Source organism: Stegostoma tigrinum, chromosome 12 (assembly GCF_030684315.1).
Source record: "Stegostoma tigrinum isolate sSteTig4 chromosome 12, sSteTig4.hap1, whole genome shotgun sequence".
Classification (NCBI taxonomy): Eukaryota; Metazoa; Chordata; class Chondrichthyes; order Orectolobiformes; family Stegostomatidae; genus Stegostoma; species Stegostoma tigrinum.
The window spans coordinates 6685317-6704192 of record NC_081365.1 but is presented as its reverse complement, the minus strand read 5'-3'; the positions used below and the strand labels follow the sequence as shown (position 1 = coordinate 6704192).

Here is an 18876-nt window from a genome sequence, read left to right as displayed (position 1 = left end):
GTTTGGAAAGTTCCTACTGCAGTGTGCAAAAGAGGATCCACACGTCTGCACCATGTGCAAATCTGCTTTACATTTAGTCCTACTCCCATTGATGCTAAAGTGGGTCCTAGACCGAGACCAAGGGCCAGAGCATCTGTTTCTGCTGCTGTAGTTACTTCCTTTGATTAAACAAGTCATAGTTCTGTTCTCCTGGTCCTTGGCAGCATTAAATCACACAGCACTGAATGAGGTCTTTTGGTCCAACTTGTCTGTTTGAAACAGCTGACCAAAGTTCCCTGTCTCTACCACCACAACCATCCCTTTGCCCCCCCCCCCAACCATCCAAATTGGACCCTTTGTAAACCATGTGCATCAAAGCTACTGCAGGTCCCTGCTGTGTATCAGTTCGGTCTATGGCAACCAACCTTCAAACATTCAAGCCCCTCCAGTTTGATTGTAAATGAACTCTGCCTTTTTGCCAATTTCACCTGAACAGGCATGTTGTTCAATTCCTATCAATTCTGGAGCCTCATTGTTATCTGGAAATGGTCACTTAAGATTGAAACGCTTAAAGTTTCTTCAGTGTTTTCTTTTCCCTGTTGTAGGATTGTGAGCATCATGTGTCATTCTGAGATAACAATGTGGAGCTGGAGGAACCCGGCAGGCCAGGCAGCAACAGAGGAGCAGGAAAGTTGCTGTTTCAGGCCGGAATCCTTTTTTCAGAAGAACGGTCCCGACCCGAAACGTCAGCTTTCCTGCTCCTCTGATGCTGCCTGGCCTGCTGTGTTCCTCCAGCTCCACACTGTGTTATCTCAGACTCCAGCATCGGCAGTTCTTACTATCTCCATGTGTCATTCTGAGTTTGTTTTTAGCAAGAATAACCAAGTCAGATTGCAATGGGATTTTTGGGAGGGATCGAGGTGTTGACAGAAAGGGTGTGGAATGGAAATATGTTCCTTCTGCAGAGCCTTGTTTTGTCATAAACTCAGCGGTGTGAACAGTTCATCAATTAACCCTACAACTGCCTGGCTACGTACTTACTAAAGTCACATGCCTTCTTGGAAATTATGTATTTAGATTGTTTTGTTTAAATGACTTCCTAACCACAAAAAGTAAGTTAACTTTAGAAAACTGTAACTAAAACTCATCTATCTCAATTTTAAAAATCCAAATTCCCAAATTATATTCATATATATTGCACATCTTTATCACAGTACTTCATTGAGTTGAGCCATCTCTCAAATGACCATCCTTTCAGGGAATCCTCACTCTAAAGGAGCTGTAAAGTGCGGTGATGGGCTAGTACTCCACAGGCTCAGGCAATATCAAGGAAATCTGGGTTCAATACCCACCATCAACTCAATTAGACCAAGTTGAACTTCTTAAAGTTCTTGACTTAAGGGTTTAATAAAATCCATTGTCAATTGTTGTTAAGCCCCATCAGCCCTTTAGGGAAAGAAACTGCCTTCCTTATTTTGTCTGGCCTGCATGTGACCCCGAGCCCACAGCAATGCAATGAGCCCTTCACTGCCCTCTGGCCAATTAGGAATGGTCAATAAATGCTGGCCTACCAATGAGACCTACATCCTGTGAATTAATTTTCCGGACATTTATATATTCCATATATTTGGATTTATCCAGAGATTCTTTGCATAGTCTCCAGTTTACGCCCATACAAATTCGGAACAGGAGGAGGCCATTTGGCCCATCATTGCTGCTGTGCCATTTGCATGGCCGATCTGATTCTGGTCTCAACCCCACTTTGTTGCCTCTCCCGTCACAAACATTAGCTGCCTGTCAATTACAAATCTGTTAAACTCTGCGTTAAAAATATTCCGACCTCCACTGCAGTCTGGGGAAGAGAGTCCCATAGCTCACCCCCCCCCTCTAAGAGAAAGTAATTCTCATTTTCTCTAATTTAAATGGGAGACCTTGTATTTTTAAACACTGTCCCCTGGTTCTAATTTGTCCCATAAGGGGAAACATCCTTTCAACATCCTGACGAGTTCCCGTATGTTTCAATACGTAAAAGGTTGGCTGTACACTTGCTCTGTGAGGGGAAAGATGCTTTGGTTCAGTGTTGGCAGGTGAGAGAGGCATTGTGAGTGCCATGGCTGCGGGCACGTGTATTCCTCAGTCAGTAGCAGTTCCAGTAAATAGGAACAAGCTCTCTCTCTCACACATGCACACGTGACACACATTTGTGCAGACAAACCGGTGTCATAGAGAGCAGCAGTAACCCGCGCTGAGAGAGACACAGAGGCAGTTTGCCTGCGTGAGTGAGTGAGATATATCCTTGAAGAGCTCCCAGTGTTGGTTGGAAGGGCTTTCTGTGGCATGGTGTTACTGAGAGGAGCCATGCTCTTCCTATACAGAGATGCTTTCCTTGCACTGTACGAGGCTCACCTGTGCTGTAAACTCTTCAACGCTGTTCCCATTATTTTGGAGAAGCAGCTTGTGGTGAGACACAGGGAGCGAGTCACAAATTCTCTGCCTGCAGTCAGCACTGTGCCACCTTTTGACCATTCAGGTAATTACTGGCATTTACTTAAGCGTTTCTGTGTTGTTGATTCATCTTCTTTGCTGTAACCGGGTGATAAATTCTGTGGTATCTTTGCCCAACCGCTGTCATTCTCTCCCAGTTGAGTTAGAGCCTCTTTGTGTACAACGTGGAATGTAACAGGTAGATTTTATTCCGTGACCTCCCTTGTAACTGACATCACTTACGTAGTGATAACTGGTAGCAACAGGAATCTGAGATAACAAGGTGTAGAGCTGGATGAACACAGCAGGCCAAGCAACATCAGAGGAGCAGAAAAGCTGCTTGGCCTGCTGTGTTCATCCAGCTCCACACCTTGTTATCTCAGATTCTCCAGCATCTGCAGTTCCTACTATCTCAGCAACAGGAATCCGGTACTTTTCAATGGAATTTTCACCTGTTTACAAGCCCATTCGTTAGTTACAGAGGTCCAATCATCAATCCTTACAAATATCCATCCCTTTTAACATTTTTAATCTAATTTTCATATCTATCCAAGGCTCCTTTATTACCTATCTTGTCATTTTTGCCAGCAGCACAATTCTCTGGGATCCCTGTGCTCCTCCAGGTCAAGAATCTTACTCACCTCCTATTTTAATTAGTTTGCCAGTTGTGGTAAAAACTGAAAGAACTGCGGATGTTGTGAATCAGGAACAAAAACAAAGTTGCTGGAAAAGCTCAGCAGGTCTGGCAGCATCTGTGAAGGAGAAAACAGAGTTAACGTTTCGTATCCAGTGACCCATCCTCAGTTCTGAGGAAGGGTCAATGGGCCTGAAACGTTAACCTGTATTCTCGTTCACAGGTGCTGCCAGACCTGCTGAGCTTTTTCAGCGACTTTGTTTTTGTTGCCAGTTGTGGTCATACTTTCACCTGCCTAATCCCCATTATCTGAATTTCCCTCCCTGATTGTCTACATCTCTCCTTCCCTACCACTGACGTCAGGCTCACCGGTCTATAATTACCTGGATTAGCCTTGCCACCCTTCTTAAACAAGGGGACAACATTAGCAATTCTCCAGTCCTCCAGGACCTCACCCGTGCTCAAGGATGTTGCAAAGATATCAGTTAAGGTCCCAGCTATTTCCTCTCTCACTTCCCTCAGCAACCTGGGATAGCTCCCATCCGGACTTGGGGACTTGTCTACCCTAATGCCTTTTAGAATACCCAACACTTCCTCCCTCCTTATGCCGACTTGACTGAGAGTAATCTATCCGTAGCCTCAACGTCCGTCATGTCCTCTCCTTGGTGAATTCTGAAGCAAAGTGCTCATCAAGAATCTCAGATAACAAGGTGTAGAGCTGGATGAACACAGCAGGCCAAGCAGCATCAAAGGAGCCGGAAACCTGATGTTTTAGGCCTGCAGCCTTCTTCAGAAATGGTGGGGAAGGGGGTTCTGAAATAAATAGGGAGAGAGGGAGAGGCGAATAGAAGATGGATAGTGGAGAAGATAGATTAGATTAAATTCCCTACAGTGTGGAAACAGGCCCTTGGGCCAACAAGTATAAACAGCCCCTTGTAGCATCCCACCCAGACCCATCCCCCTATAACCCACACACCCCTTAACACTACGGGCAATTAAGCATGGCCAATCCACCTAACCTGCACATCTTTGGACTGTGGGAGGAAACCGGACCACCCGGAGGAAACCCACGCGGGCACAGGGAGAATGTGCAAACTCCAAACAGACAGTTGCCTGAGGCAGGAATTGAACCTGGGTCCCTGGCGCTGTGAGGCTGCAGTGCTAACCACTGAGCCACTGTGCCGCCTTATAGGTGGAGAGGAGACAGACAATTCAAAGAGGTAGGGATGGAGCCTGTAGAGGTTAGTGTAGGTGGGGAGTTAGGGAGGAGATTGGTCAGTCCAGGGAGGACAGGTCAAGGGGCGGGATGAGGTTAGTAGGTAGGAAATGGGGATGGAGCTTGAGGTGGGAGGAAGGGATAGTTGGGAGGAAGGACAGGTTAGGGAGGCGAGGACGAGCTGGACTGGTTTTGGAAGGCAGTGGGGGGAAGGGAGATTTTGAAGGTTGTAATGTCCACATTGATACCATTGGGCTGATACCACCTGGCTGGGCTCATTCCCCAACACCAGCTCCAGTATGGCCCCTTCCCGAGTTGGCCTATTTACATATTGCTCTTGAAAACCCTCCTGGATGCTCCTTACAAATTCTGCTCCATCTAAGCCCCTAACACTAAGTGAATCCCAGTAGTATTACTTGCCGCTGCTCAATATATCAGTTCACTCAAGTTCTGAGAGCACAATTCGACCGGTCCCACTCAGCTCTGCTGCTAAAATGGAGAACTTACCTCCTGGCAGGCCCCTGGTCCTCGCTTTCTCTGCTCCCGCTGCAAGAAAAATATGGCTGCTGCAAATTAATCTGGAGACTTTAGACAAGTCTGGGTTGAAATCCTGTCACGGCAGATGGTCGAATTTGAATTCAATAAATATCTGGAATTCAGGAACTAAAGATGACCATGAATCCACTGACGATTGTTGGAAAACCATCTGGTTCACTAATGTCCTTTAAGGAAGGGAACTGCCATCCTTACCTGGTTTGGCCTCCGTGTGAGTCCAGACCCACAGCAATGTGGTTGACTCTTAACTGCCCTCTGGGCAATTAGGGATGGGCACTATATGCTGCCTGGCCAGCGATGCCCTCGTCCCCTGAATGAAAAGAAGAGCTAAATGTTTACAGAGACACGTGGTCTCTGAGGTGAGTCTCCCCTGAGTCAGTGACGACAGGAGTGAGAAGGATGAGCAGCAGTAGGAGGAATCTATTGTTCACTGATCTATAGCCTCCAAGGTTACCAAAGCAAACAGGAACACTGCCACACTCCCAAAGATTCCCTGGAGGTGACCTGACAGCTTCTCCGCTGAGGTACAAGCTTGTTGCCGCTGTGTTGAGAGATTTCAGGTGACTTGTACTCTTGACTTGGGAAGATATTATGGGGATGTTCCCACAGCCGCAGTGACTGAGAGGAACGATGAGGCTTGTAGACATGCAGCTGCTTTCGCTGCTCCCCAGGCTGCAGTTGTGCTGTCACCTTTTCCACTCCGGGCCGATCGTTTCCAATCATCAAATCGGACAAATTGTCAGAAGTGCCGTGCGTAAACCAACAGCTGAGCTCAGCAACCAGCCTCCTTATGATCGTGCAGGTAATTGTTGGCATCTTAACGTGCTCTCGCTAAACGTTATCTTCGGATTCTGTACCCTTTCCTGCCTTGCGGAAGGCTGTTGTTGGTCAGGTCAGGGTTCCACAGGTGCCAGTAGCCCTTTGAGAAACCAAATAAAAAACAAATTTCCATTGCCGCACAAGCTACTCAACCAAGTGGGGCATTGCAGCGGAGCTCAGTGCTGATACTGACCACTGTGCTGACTCTCCCACTGTCTGCTATGAGTCAAAGGCCAATGGTCTCATTGTTTCCTTCGGCTTCCTTGTTGAAGGGCAACTGAGGCTCAAATCCTGCCCCCATACCCCATTGTCCCCAGAGGCCAAGGTGCAAACTCAGTCTGTCTTTTTTTTATTCATTCACGAGGTGAGGGCGTTGCTGACCAGGCAGCATTTACTGCCCCATCCCTAATTGCCCAGAGGGCAGTTAAGAGTCAACCACATTGCTTTGGGTCTGGAGCCACATGTAGGCCAGACCAGGTAAGGATGCTACTTCCTTCCCTGGTGGGCATTAGTAGCCTTGTAGTCTACAACTCAGTGTCAGAGAAAGCATGACCATCTGCACATTTGGTGAGCCCCAGCTGATGAGGTTGGTGAAGTTTAAAATGAAATCTTCGCATGCTTGTTTCAGGTTCCAAAACAATTCTTGTCAAAAGTTAGTGACATTAATTTATTGCTGTGCAGGGGCACCTTGTCCGTGAGTCAGTGTCATCAGCTAAGAGAAGGATACGGTGTATCAGTTAGGGCTTTGACTGGAGATGTTCCCCAGTCAGCAACAAACTCTCACACACTCACTCAATCTCGTGTCTCAGAGATTGGGGCAGGGTGTCAGCAACAGCTGTTACTGCCCATGTCAGTGAGAGGGAGAGACTGGGGAGATATCCTGCTGCTGTTTCAAAGGATGCCTGGGAGAATTTCCATTGCAGGGTGAATGAGCTGGACCACACTTCTGTTTGAAGCAGTGGCTCACACATTATGTGAAGTACATGTGAGTTTGTAAACTGCTCAATATCTCCTCATTGAGTCCCATTAACCCACATGTAATGAAGCACAGAGATAGAGAGAGAGAGAGAGACAGAGAGAGAGTAACTGGCAGGTTTTACTCCTGTGTTTTTGTGCTGTGCAGGTTTTTTTACAAAGAAGGAAAATGCAGGACCACGAATAGGCCATTCAGCCCATCAAGCCTACTCCACTATTCAATCTGATCATGGCTGATTCTTTGTTTTAATGCCATATATCCACTTTCTCCTGCCCATACTCCCTGATGCCTGATTTTAATGAAACTGGTGAAATATAGCCACCTTCAGCTCTCCAATCCTCCTCAATCTCTGAATTTGTCCAATTCTTGCCTCTGTAACACTCAGCATTTCAATCCGTTGGATCTGGTAGCCCTGATTTCTGCATTTTCCTTGCTAAACTAGAGCATATGAACATACCAATTAGGCCACTTGGCCCCTCGAGCCTGCTGCTCCATTCAATCATGTCATAGCTGCTCAGCATCTTGACGTCTGTTTCCTCCGTCAAGGTGCACCTTAAAACCTAAATTTTTATTCAATTTATTTCTCATCTATCCTTACGAGACTCAGTGTCAAGTTTTATTCAGCCACTGCACCTGAAATCATCTTAAGCATACATTAATAAGCACTGCACAAATGTAATTGTATTTGTAAAAGTGGGAGCTGATGGCCTAGTGGGATTATCGCTGGAGTGTTAATCACAGATCCAGTTAACATTCCGGAGACCCGGGTTCAAAATCTGCCAAGACAGTTGATGGAATTTGAATTCAACAAATTCCTGGAATTAACAGTCTAATGATGACCATGTGTCCAGTGTCCAGTGTTGGTAAAACCCATCTGGTTCACTAATGTCCTTTAGGAAAGGAAACTGCCATCCTTACCTGGTCTGGCCTACATGTGACTCCAGGCCCACAGCAATGTGGTTGACTCTTAACTGCCCTCAGGGCAATTAGGGATGGGCAATAAATGCTGCCTGGCCAGTGATGCCCTCATCCCATAAATGAATAAAGGGGGAAAGGAATTTGCCTGCTGTGATGGTGTGGAATTAACTCCGTGAGAGACATCTGCTGGAAAAGAGGACACAGCAGGCTGATTCTAGTCTAGTGCTGAAAATTATGAAGTGTCTGGTGACTGAGGTAGAGACTCAATTAGGAAGACTGGAAAGGTGTTAAGAGATAATGGAAGTATTGAGTTATCGAGGGTGAAAACTAGCCCTGACCTTTTGCATTGTGGCAGCTTCTCTCTGATTCTCTGACTGTGAAATTTGCGTTTGTGAATTTAACTTTTATTTTCAATGTCCAGAAACAATCATGAAATGTATATACATTGAGAACTTCTCTTCCAAATGAGGCACTTTGAGAAAGAAAGAACTTGGAATTGTATGGCACTGCCTCAACCCATGTATGTTACTTCTGAAATAATTTCCAGGTTGTTGTCACTGTTTCAACCATAGAATCCCTACAGTGTAAAAGCAGGCCATTCAGACCATTCAGTCAAGACTGACCTTTTGAAGGACATCCCACCCATACCCATCCTCCCTACCCTATCCCAGTTACCCTGCATCTCCTGCGGCAAATCCACCTTGCCTGCACAACCCTGAACACTATGGGCAATTTAGCATGACCTAACCTGCACACGTTTGGACTGTGGGAGGAGATCAGGGCACCCAGAGGAAACCCACACAGACAGGGGAAGAATGTGCAAACTCCACACAGACAGTCGCCTGAGGGTGAAATTGAACCCGGGTCCTTGGCATTTTGAGGCAGCAATGCAAACCACTGTGCTACCAATGTGGGGCTTACTGATGTCCTTTAGGATGGGAAATCTACCTTTCTTTCCAAAACTGGCCTCAGTATGGTTCCAGACCCATAACAATGTGGTTGACTCTGAACTGCTCAGTGACTGGCTTGTAGAGCCGCTTAGATTAAATTCCCTACAGTGTGGAAACCGGCCCTTCGGCCCAACAAGTCCACGCCGCCTCTTGAAGCATCCCACCCAGACCCATCCCCATATAACCCACGCACCCCTGAACACTACAGGCAATTTAGCATTGGCTGATCCACCTAACCTGCACATCTTTGGACTGTGGGAGGAAACCGGAGCACCCGGGGGAAACCCATGTAGACACGGGGAGAATGTGCAAATTCCACACAGACAGTCACCCGAGGTTGGAATTGAACCTGGGTCCCTGGCGCTGTGAGGCTGCAGTGCTAACCATTGAGCCACTGTGCTGCCCCTTAGTTCAAGGGCAACTAGGATTGGGCAATAAATGCTGTTTCCACCCCTGTCCCGCCCCGACCCCGACCATTCCACCAAACCAGCAAACTCACATCTCGTCAACAAAATGAGAAAATAATTGTGGCAGTGAATTTGTGCTTAGAAAGATCTCACAAAGAGCAATGTATCATAGGGTAATCAAGGTCTACTCAGAAAAAAGCCTTTCAACTCATTAAGTTTACGCAGATCAAAACAAATCACCAAACTAAACAAAATGAAATGATCAGATGAACACAGAAACATAGAAAATGCAGGAATAGGCCATGTGGCCCTTCAAGCTTGCTCCACCATTCAATATGATTGTGGCTGATCATCTAACTCAGTCCCCTATTCCCACTTTCTCCCCGTACCCTTTGATCCCATTAACCCTAAGAACTATATCTAACTCTTTGAAAACATTCAATATTTTGACCTAAACCACCTTCTGCAGTAGACAATTCCACAGACTCACTGGCTGAAGAAATTTCTCTTGCCTCAGTTCTAAGTGGCCTACCCCATATCCTTAGACTGTGACCCCTGGTTCTGGACTCCCTGATCATGGGGAATACCTTTCCTGTGTTTATCCTGTCTAGTCCTATTAGAATTCTAGAGGTTTCTCTGAAATCACCCCTCATTCCGCTATACTGATACATCCTCAGTTTGATGTCACATGGGGAGACAAAGGCCTAGTGGTATCATTGCTGGTCTGTTTACTCAGATAACGTTCTGGGAACCAGGGCTCGAATCCTGCCACAGCAGATGGTGGAATTTGATTTCAATAAAAATATTGGAATTAAGAATCTAATGATGACCATGAATCCACTGACGATTATTGGATAAACCCATCTGGTTCACTAATGCCCTTTAAGGACGGAAACTGCCATCCTTACCTGGTCTGGCCGACAGGTGACTCCAGACCCACAGCAATGTGGTTGACTCTGATCTGGCCTCTGGGCAATTAGGTATGGGCAATAAATGCTGCCTGGCCAGTGATGCCCTCATCCCATGAATGAATGAAAGAAAAAAAATTAAACTCGTCCACTTCTGCATTCATGGAGAATTTTGTGGACAGTTGTAGCTGTATGTGTTTTTTTTGTGTGTGTTTGGTGCACCATATCAACCTCTTTAGCCTAACAATCAATGTTTACGACACCAGACAGCTGGTGTATGATGTGATTGTCTCCTGGGTTTGTGACAATGGGTGTGAAGAGGGTAGGGAGGGAGCTGGGTGTTACAAATCCCTAACCTAATGCAGTTGCCGATAACAGGAACAAACTGTCGGCATTGTAGCTGTGCCCACAGCACAGGTACCACAGCGGTTCCAGTGGTGTTATTCCTGGACTGTTAATCCAGAGACCCAGGTAACGTCCTCGGGACCTGGATCTTATTTTAAATGCCTTGCCTGCGAGAAGGAGAGGAGCGATGAAACTTATATACCTTGAACTGAGTTATTTGTTCTCCGAGCTGCAGACATGCTGCGAGATATTTGGTTCTTTTCCACTCCTCTCCAATGACCAAGTTAGGGACAGCATCAAACGCACTGTGCCTAAAGCAAAGACCAAGCTTGCAACAGAGCCTCCTTACGACCACAAAGGTAACTGTTTCAGCAAATTATGCTCATCGTTCTGTTGGTTCAGTCACTGATCGGGCTCAGAGTTCCACAGATGCCAGCAACCCTCAGTAAATCTTAGATTTAATACCATTTCTGCACTGTGATTGTTAACCAGCTCTGCAACTGTGGGAAACATCACAGTTGAGTATGATACTGCTCAAACCATCATGTTTCCCTTGCAGAGGTCAAAGGGTGAATGATGAGGCACATGAACTGGAGGAAAAATCATTTTTTGAACCGGTAGGGCAAATGATATCTAGTTGAAGTCACCCTATTTGTACCCCCTTCATCAACAGAGAGCAGGGAGAAAATACCAGTCTTGCTCGGATTGTATTGTAGGGAGTGGGACATTTACAGATCGGGGAGTCTGCATTGGTGAAGGTTAGAATGAAATTAGTTGTGTATTTTGCTTCATGTCTGAAATTAGTTCTCACAAAATGTCTGAAATGTTAATCAAATAGTTAACTGTTAAAGGGGCTGTGAGCTGAAGCTCCCCTGGGTCAGCTCAACAGATTAGTGAAGGGAATGTCAGGAGAGAATTCTGGGCAAAGATAGTCCCCAGTCAGTCTCAGTAAATAGGAACAAACTCTCTGAACACATGTACACATGAGGCTGGTATTACAGAGAGTCTCAGAAATTTCCACTAAGAGACACAGACCGTGTGAGCAACAGGTAGTGTGCTGCTGCCCATGTTTATGTGTGTGTGTGAGAGAGAGAAAGACTGTGAACATCTCCCGCTGTTCTTTATAAGGATGTTTGGAAGAATTTTTCACAGGGTGAATGGGCTGAACCACGTTTCTGTTTGAAGTGATGATTCACACATCATCCAAGGTGCATGTGTGTTTGTGAACTGCTCAGTATCTCTTCACAACTTTCAGTTAAACACAGTGACAGTGATAACTGTGGGTGCTGGAAACCAAAACAGAAATTGCTGAAGAAACTCCACAGGTCTGGCTGTATCTGTGGGGAGAGAAACACAGTTAATGTTCCTGGTCCAGTGACGAAAGAATACCTGTTCAAATGAAGGGGCAATGGTCTCAGAACATTGACTCTGCTTCCTATCAACTGTGGGAATGTGTCTGCTTCTGTATTCTAGTAAATAGTGGCTGTGCTTTATTTTATATTAGAGCAGAGAGCTGTGCAGCTCATTCAAGGTTGCTCAGAATTTTTTACCCTTTCTTGTCAAAGACTCTAACCTAAACTCCCCCAGCCTTTCAACCCTCTGCAATCTTAGTACTCCTCCAATTCTGGGCTCTGGCGTACCTCTCTGTTGACTGCACCTTCAGCAGCTATCTCCCTAGTTTCCTGGACCCCGTTTCTAAACTCCGCAGCCTCTGTACCTCTATCACACTTCAACAGGCCGCACCAAAGTTGCCTCTTTGGTCAAAGCTATCTTTCTGTCTCCTCATGACTCCATATTGGATTTTGTTTGACGACCTTTCCTATGAAGCACTTGTGGGTGTTTTGCTGCAAAATGGGTGCTATATAAAGACAAGAAAAACTGAAAACAAAACTGCAGATGTTGGAAATCAGAAACAAAAACAGAAAAAAAGGTTGTTGTTGCACTGTTAGATGAATCTTCACTGAAGTAGTAATCCAGGTGCCAGGCTAATGTTCTGAAGACATGGGTTGAAATCCCACCATAGCTGATGGTGAAATTTGAATTCAATAAAATTTGGAATGAAAAAGATTCGCTCAAGAAGCTTGGCACCATCCAGGACAAAGTAGTTCCCTTGATGGACACTAGATGCACAAGCATCCACTCACTCCACCACTGATACCTAGTGGCAGCAGTCTGCACTACCTACAAGATGCACTGCAGAATTTCACCAAAGATCCTCAGGCAGCACCTTCCAAACCCAGGGCCACCTCCATCTCAAAGGACAAGGGCAGCAAATACATGCAAATACACCAGCCCCTGCAAGATCCCCTCCAAGCCGCTCCCCATCCTGATTTGAAAATATATCACTATTCCTTTATTATCACTGGGTCAAAATCATGGAATTCACTGGCATTTTGGGTCAACCTACAGCACATGGACTGCAGTGGCTGAAGAAGGCAGCTTATTGCCACCTTCTCAAAGGCAACAAGGGACAGCTAGTAAATGCTGTCAGACAGTGATGTCTATATCCCATGAATTAATTTTTAAAAAGCTAGCCCAACAACAACTATGTAACATGGTCAAATGATGGGTAAAAAAAAACATACGATTTACTAATGTCCTTATAGAGAAGGGAATCTGCTATCTTTACATGATCTGGCCTACATGTGACTCCAGACCCACAGCAATGTGGTTGACTCTTAACTGCCCTCGGGACAATGAGGGATGAGGAATAATTGCTGGCTAGTCAGTGACACCCACATCCCATGAACCAATTAGAAAGTAAGTTACAAAGCACAGACTGAAACCTCGTGAACGGCCAAATTGTGGGTGTCACCTGAGACTTTGCTAGATTTCAGGACTCAGTAGCATACAGAGGGCAGTAAATGAATCCCCTTTAGCTGCATACACACCGTGGGTCAGTGAGCCTCGGATCCCTGAATTTAGCTGTCTGCCAGTGTACCAATTCTATCTCTGGGTAAGGGACCATACCCAGGACATTGGTGAACATCATGGTCCAATACCCAGGGCCTGAGGAATTAGGGTTTGGAAACAGGGTCACCGCGCTTGGTTAGGGGTTGGTGGCCTAGGACAGAAGCAGCACCAATGCCCATGATTTCTGCCCCCGCCCTACGTCAGCAAGTTGTTGGCTCAAGTCCCACTCCAGTGGGACAATCTACAAGGAGAGGTCACAGTTTCAGGATAAGGGGTGGCAGATTTAAATAAGCTGAGGCAGATTTGAAACTGAGAGGAGGAGAAATTACTTCTCTTAAAGGGTTGTGAATCTGTGGAATTCACTCCTCCAGAGTGCAGTGGATGCTGGGATATTGAGTAAATTTAAAGAGGAGATAGATTTTTAATTAGCAATGAGTTGAAGGGTTATGGAGAGTGGGCAGAAAGTGTAGTTGAGGCCAAATGTGATCAACCAAGATCGTGTTAAATAGCGGGGTAGGCTCGAGGGGCTGAATGGCCTACACCAGCTTTTAGCTCTTCAGTAAAGAAACGTAGAAACTAGGAGCAGGAGGTGATCATTTGACCTTTGAACGTACATCATCATTGAACACGATCATCGAACCCTGCTTCCCTGTCCCTGTTCCCTCTCCAGACCCTTTGATCCTTTTAGCCATAGAACTGTTTCTAACAACTTCTGTCATAAGTGAGGCTCTCTACAAAGCTGGTTTTCCATGTGCAGTGTTTATTTGAACTATTGGAAGTTAATTTTAAAGTCACACAGTATCTGGCAATAAGAATTTTGCTGTCTGCACTCAGACTCCTTCCCATGGGAGGCTGGCAGCAGGTGACTCAGAGAGAGAGAGAGAGAGATAGTGAGACTCAGTTAGGAGAGCTCTGGTTGAGGTTACTCCCACACCTGCACACCCAGATTCGGTCAACACACTGCACAATCACGAACAGAGGCAGCACAAACTCTCTCTCTCTCTCTCACACACACACACACACACACACAGTTAGCAAGTGGCTACCAGGAAATCCATTGGAAGGGTCTGCCAGTCTTGTTTGAAGGCACTTTTCAGGCGCACTTTCCAAAACTTGTGGGGTGCTACAATGCTGTACATGCAGCTTATGGAGATTTTCATCGAAGTGCAGATGTGCTGCGTCCTCTTCCAAAGCTTCCCCATTCTTACTGAAAAGGGGCTAGCGCAGAGGCTGCGAGAGAAAGCAGCTATCGCTCAATCTCGAGGCATCTCCGACGTTCCTTACGACGATACAGGTAACTGCTGCTCGCAATGTTGGGATTGAGTTTCCCCCCTCCCTTCTCCGATCTTAACCCCCTGCTGGAGGCAGTGACTAATCGACGCGGGTATCTCTGCGCTCCCATCTCCGCTGTCCGAAGCAACAGGGGGCTATTGAACCAAGGGAAGCATCACAGCTGAGTCCAAGGTTGTCTTTGCTCGATGTTCAAGCTCTCGCACTTTCTGGCAGGTCTCAAAGGGTTAATAACCAAGCCAAAGTACCTTGAAAGATGTCCTTTTCTTTATCTCGTCCAGCAAAACGGAGATTAATGGTAGCTCCTAGCACCTCAGGTAAACAACGAACAGAAGCCAGTCTTGTAAAAAAAACTTTTTGCATCGGAGCTAACAGAGTAACCATTGAGCCAAAGTGTGTTAGGGAAGTTTAGTGAGTTGGTGTATGTTTCAGATCAGGACTCATCAATTGCTGCCTATGTTCACCCAGCAATTAAACTGTAATGTCCGGGACTGCTTGCTCCATAAGCTGGGTTAGTGGGGCCCGGCGGACGTGGCCCTGGATAGAGTCAGGTCCAGTTTAAGAAAATGGGAATCACGTTTTCTCCCCCTCCCTCTCTCTGTCACACACACGCACACATGAGGACACATTCATATACGGGGTGTCCCAGTGAGTGACAGAAATACTCACTGGCTGGCGGGCAGTGTGAGCGAGGGGAGAAAGTCTCTGGCTGTTGTTTAGAGGATATACGAGAGTGTTGCCCACCTCAGGGCGAATGAAGCACGTTTCTCTTTCTTATTTATTCATGAGATGAGGGTGTCACTGGCTACACCAGCATTTATTGGCACATCCCTAATTGCCTAGAGGGTAGTTAAGAGTCAACCTTATTGCTGTGGGTCTGGAGTCACACGAAGGTCAGATCAGGTGGCCATTAGTGAACCAGATGGATTTGTCAGTCGAAACCAAAAGAACTGTGGATGCGGTAAATCAGAAATTGATGACTCGACCTGAAACACCAACTCTGATTTCTCTCCACGAATGCTGCCAGACCTGCTCGGCTTTCCCAGTGAATTTCTGTTTGTGTTTTAGGTTTTTATGACATTCATTACACGGTCATCATTGGATTCTTAATTCCAGCTTTTTAATGAATTCAGATTCCACCATTTGCCATAGCGGGATTTGAACCCCGGTTTTTGTGTTCAGGATGAGAGCTATGCAGATGATTTTTTTTTATCCCTCAAGACTTTTGTGCCTTTCTAACTGAAGCTGTTGACTTATGACATTCTCCAGCCTTAACACCGTCTGCCATCTCCCACTCCAGACTCTTGTACGCCTACAATTCTTTACCATTCCAGAATCAATAGCAGTCTGGGCCCAGTGCTCTTGAATTCCTTTCACAAACTCTCTTTACTCCTTTTGAAATGTTATTTAAAATGAAATCCTTTTGCCGCCTGCGAAAATATCTTCGAAAAGGGCTTGTTGTCAGTTTTTTTATAAATTAGTAATCACTCCCTGTGAAACACCGAGTGGCATTTATGTGTGTTGTAGGCACCATCATAATGCAGTGTGGCTGCTAAAGGTTGAATTCAATTACAAAGGTTATGTGCAGTTATCAACAATGGGGATGTTTTTTTGTCCAATCAGATTATAGGCACAGGGTGGGAAAGGGGAAAGAGGATAATTGATGCTGTGCAGGTTAATTTGGTCAGGTTAGATTGAATGATCTTTGTTTTCAGTGCTGTAATTTCTGTGACTCTCAATGCGTGAAATCTGTGTTTCCGAATGGTAGCGCTTGTGTACAGTGAAGGAAAAGCAAAACTGTGAAATTTGTGAATTGGTTTTCAAGTCAAAGAGAGAATTTGCATTCTCAACTTCATGACATTCAGAAGGCTCAATGTGCATTTGTGTGTTACTAGTCTCAATTCAGGACATTCCGAAACCTGAAAGAAGTGCTTCCAAAATTCAATCACCGTTAGAATAGACAAAAATGTGGCAACTATATCGGCACAGTGAGATCCCAATTCAAAATAGTCAGTTCTATTGAGGGAAAAATATTGACCAGGACGCAAATTATAACTTCTCTCAAATTAGTGCCATCCTTTACAATCATTTGAGTGGGTAGTTGGTCCCTGGTTTAATGTCTCAGCTGAACTGAGCCACTGTTTTACATAGGATAACCATGGGGTATGGGACTCCCTGAATTAGTAACTACTTTAGAAACAATGCCAGCATACTTTCCAGCAATTACAGGTAGACTGTACAAAGGCAGCTGTTCTCAGAGCTGAATTTCTCCTGGGTCGGTGTTAACAGGTGTGAGAAGTACAGGGAGGAGCAGGATGGATCTGAGTGATTAAGACTCTGAGAAGTCACAGTAAACAGGCACAGAAATCATTCTCTCTCTCACAGACACAAACAAGTGAGCACCACAAGAATTGCCCAGGTACGTCCACACTGCTTCTGCACCACGAGGCAAACTCGCTGCAGCTCTATTGAACGATTTCTGAGAAGTTCATTGGGAGGACATTGTTAGAAAGTTTTCACCTTAGTGCGATTGAAGGAAGCGATGAGGCTTCTCGATTTGATGCTCAGTTCCTTGTTCGCTGAGCTACAGATGTGCTGCTTCTTGTTTAAGTCACCACCGATCTTACCCCATGATCAACTGAGACAAATTATCAAAAATACAGTTCGTAAAACTACAACTGAGCCTCCTTTTGACAGAACAGGTAACTGCTTTGTCTTTGTGTGTTGTAGCTGATTGTAATGTTAGGATTGTGATCTTGCAAATTACTAGCTGATCGGCACAAGGTTCCACAGATACCAGACACCCTCTCTTAAGCTCAAAGCTGATTCACGTTTGCATTACGTAACACTTAAGTGGCTATTGAACCAAAGAGTGCATCGCATTTGAGCACAATGCTGTCATCATCGGTGTACAACTGGTGCATGTTCAGTGGATATTAGAGGTTAATGATCAGGAGCAAAAACCTCACAGAACTTTTTTTACACTTTTCTGTTTCCGGAAGACTGAATGAGGTTAATACTAACAACCTTGATCTCCCTTTCCCTCAAACATCACAATTTAAGGACTAGATTTCAGTCTTAAATATATTGTACCACCAAGTGTCAGAAGGAGGAGAGCATTTTGATGTTAGATGTGAAATATGTTGGTGAAGTTCAGGATTATGCTGTTTATTTCAAATCTGTTCCTATCGAACATTCATGCTATTAATCTAACCTTAAACAAGCACCTGGCCTTTGATGAAGCTCCCCTGTTGACAAGTCAGAGTAGCATCAGGAGAGGTTCTGGATAAAGGTATTCCCCAGGCAGGCTCAGTTTCGGTAAATAGGAACAAACTCTCTCATACACATGTACGTTCAAACTCATGTCCCAGAGAGTGGCAGAAACTCTCACTGGGAGAGAGGCAGTGTGAGCAAGATGGAGTGCGCTACTGACTGTGTCTGTGACAAATGTGTTAGAAATGTCCAGCGATAATGGGAACTGCAGATGCTGGAGATTCCAAGATAATAAAATGTGAGGCTGGATGAACACAGCAGGCCAAGCAGCATCTCAGGAGCACAAAAGCTGACGTTTCGGGCCTCTGATGAAGGGTCTAGGCCCGAAACGTCAGCTTTTGTGCTCCTGAGATGCTGCTTGGCCTGCTGTGTTCATCCAGCCTCACATTTTATTATCTAGAAATGTCCAGCTGTTGTTTAGAAGGACATTTGTGAGAGTTTACACAACAGGCTGAATGAGCTGAACCATACTTCTTTTTGAAGTAATGATTGACACATTGTGTGAAGCACATGTGTGCTGTAAGCTGATCAATTGCTCTCAAATACTTATCATTGGCTCCAGTGACCTATTTATGACAAGGCACAGAGAGAGAGAGAGAGGGCGCGAGAGAGACTGAGTGTCAAGTGTCTGATTGTATCAGTACCATCTCGCTGTTTGACCAACCATGTTTATCATGCCTCCTTTCCCACCAGGTATTAGTTGTGCTGGCTTTGGATGTGAGAGCTGTGCAAATGACTCCATTTCTCTCACAGTTTCTTGACTCGAAATAGTGACACACATTCCCCCAACTCTACAGTCTTTTTGCAACCTCTCCACTCTCCCACTCCTGGCCTCTTGCAGCATCTCATTGGTGGTTGTCCCTTCAGTTTCGGAGGCCTTGAGCTCCCAAAATCCCTCCCTAAGCCCCTGCCTCTATACCACTCCCTCCTGCTTCACACTGCTACTTTATATTTGCCTTTTTAATAAAATCTTTGGTCACTTGATTTCACATTTCTTTAATTGGTTTTCCTACGATTCATCTTGGATGTTTGAGTGCATTAAAGGTGCCACACAACTGCAGTTATTGTTGGTACAGGTTACAGAGGTAACTTGTGTTTATATAGCACCTGTAATAGCATTAGGACATCCCAAAGCATTTTACAGCCAATTAGGTATCTTTTTGAATTTTAGTCACTATTGAAGGGAATTACAGATTCCAATTCGTACGC

General features: G+C 45.4%; 1 protein-coding gene across 13 annotated transcripts in view; it reads left to right on the top strand.

The window, feature by feature from the left end:
- The window catches only part of robo2 (roundabout, axon guidance receptor, homolog 2 (Drosophila)), a 1006048-nt gene that overhangs the window by 25843 nt on the left and 961329 nt on the right, over positions 1-18876 (top strand). For 3 of the 13 annotated variants that reach the window (XM_048540461.2, XM_059650124.1, XM_048540447.2), the window contains exon 1: positions 14076-14398. The exons of 5 other annotated variants lie outside the window; for them this stretch is intronic. In XM_048540461.2, the coding sequence (XP_048396418.1) occupies positions 14233-14398 (166 nt within the window). In that variant the 5' untranslated portion in view covers positions 14076-14232. Of the gene's footprint in view, positions 1-2257; positions 2510-10235; positions 10551-14075; positions 14399-16786; positions 17097-18876 lie in introns of those variants that run through there. 5 more of the 13 variants (XM_059650120.1, XM_048540436.2, XM_048540460.2 and 2 more) reach the window with 3 other exon arrangements.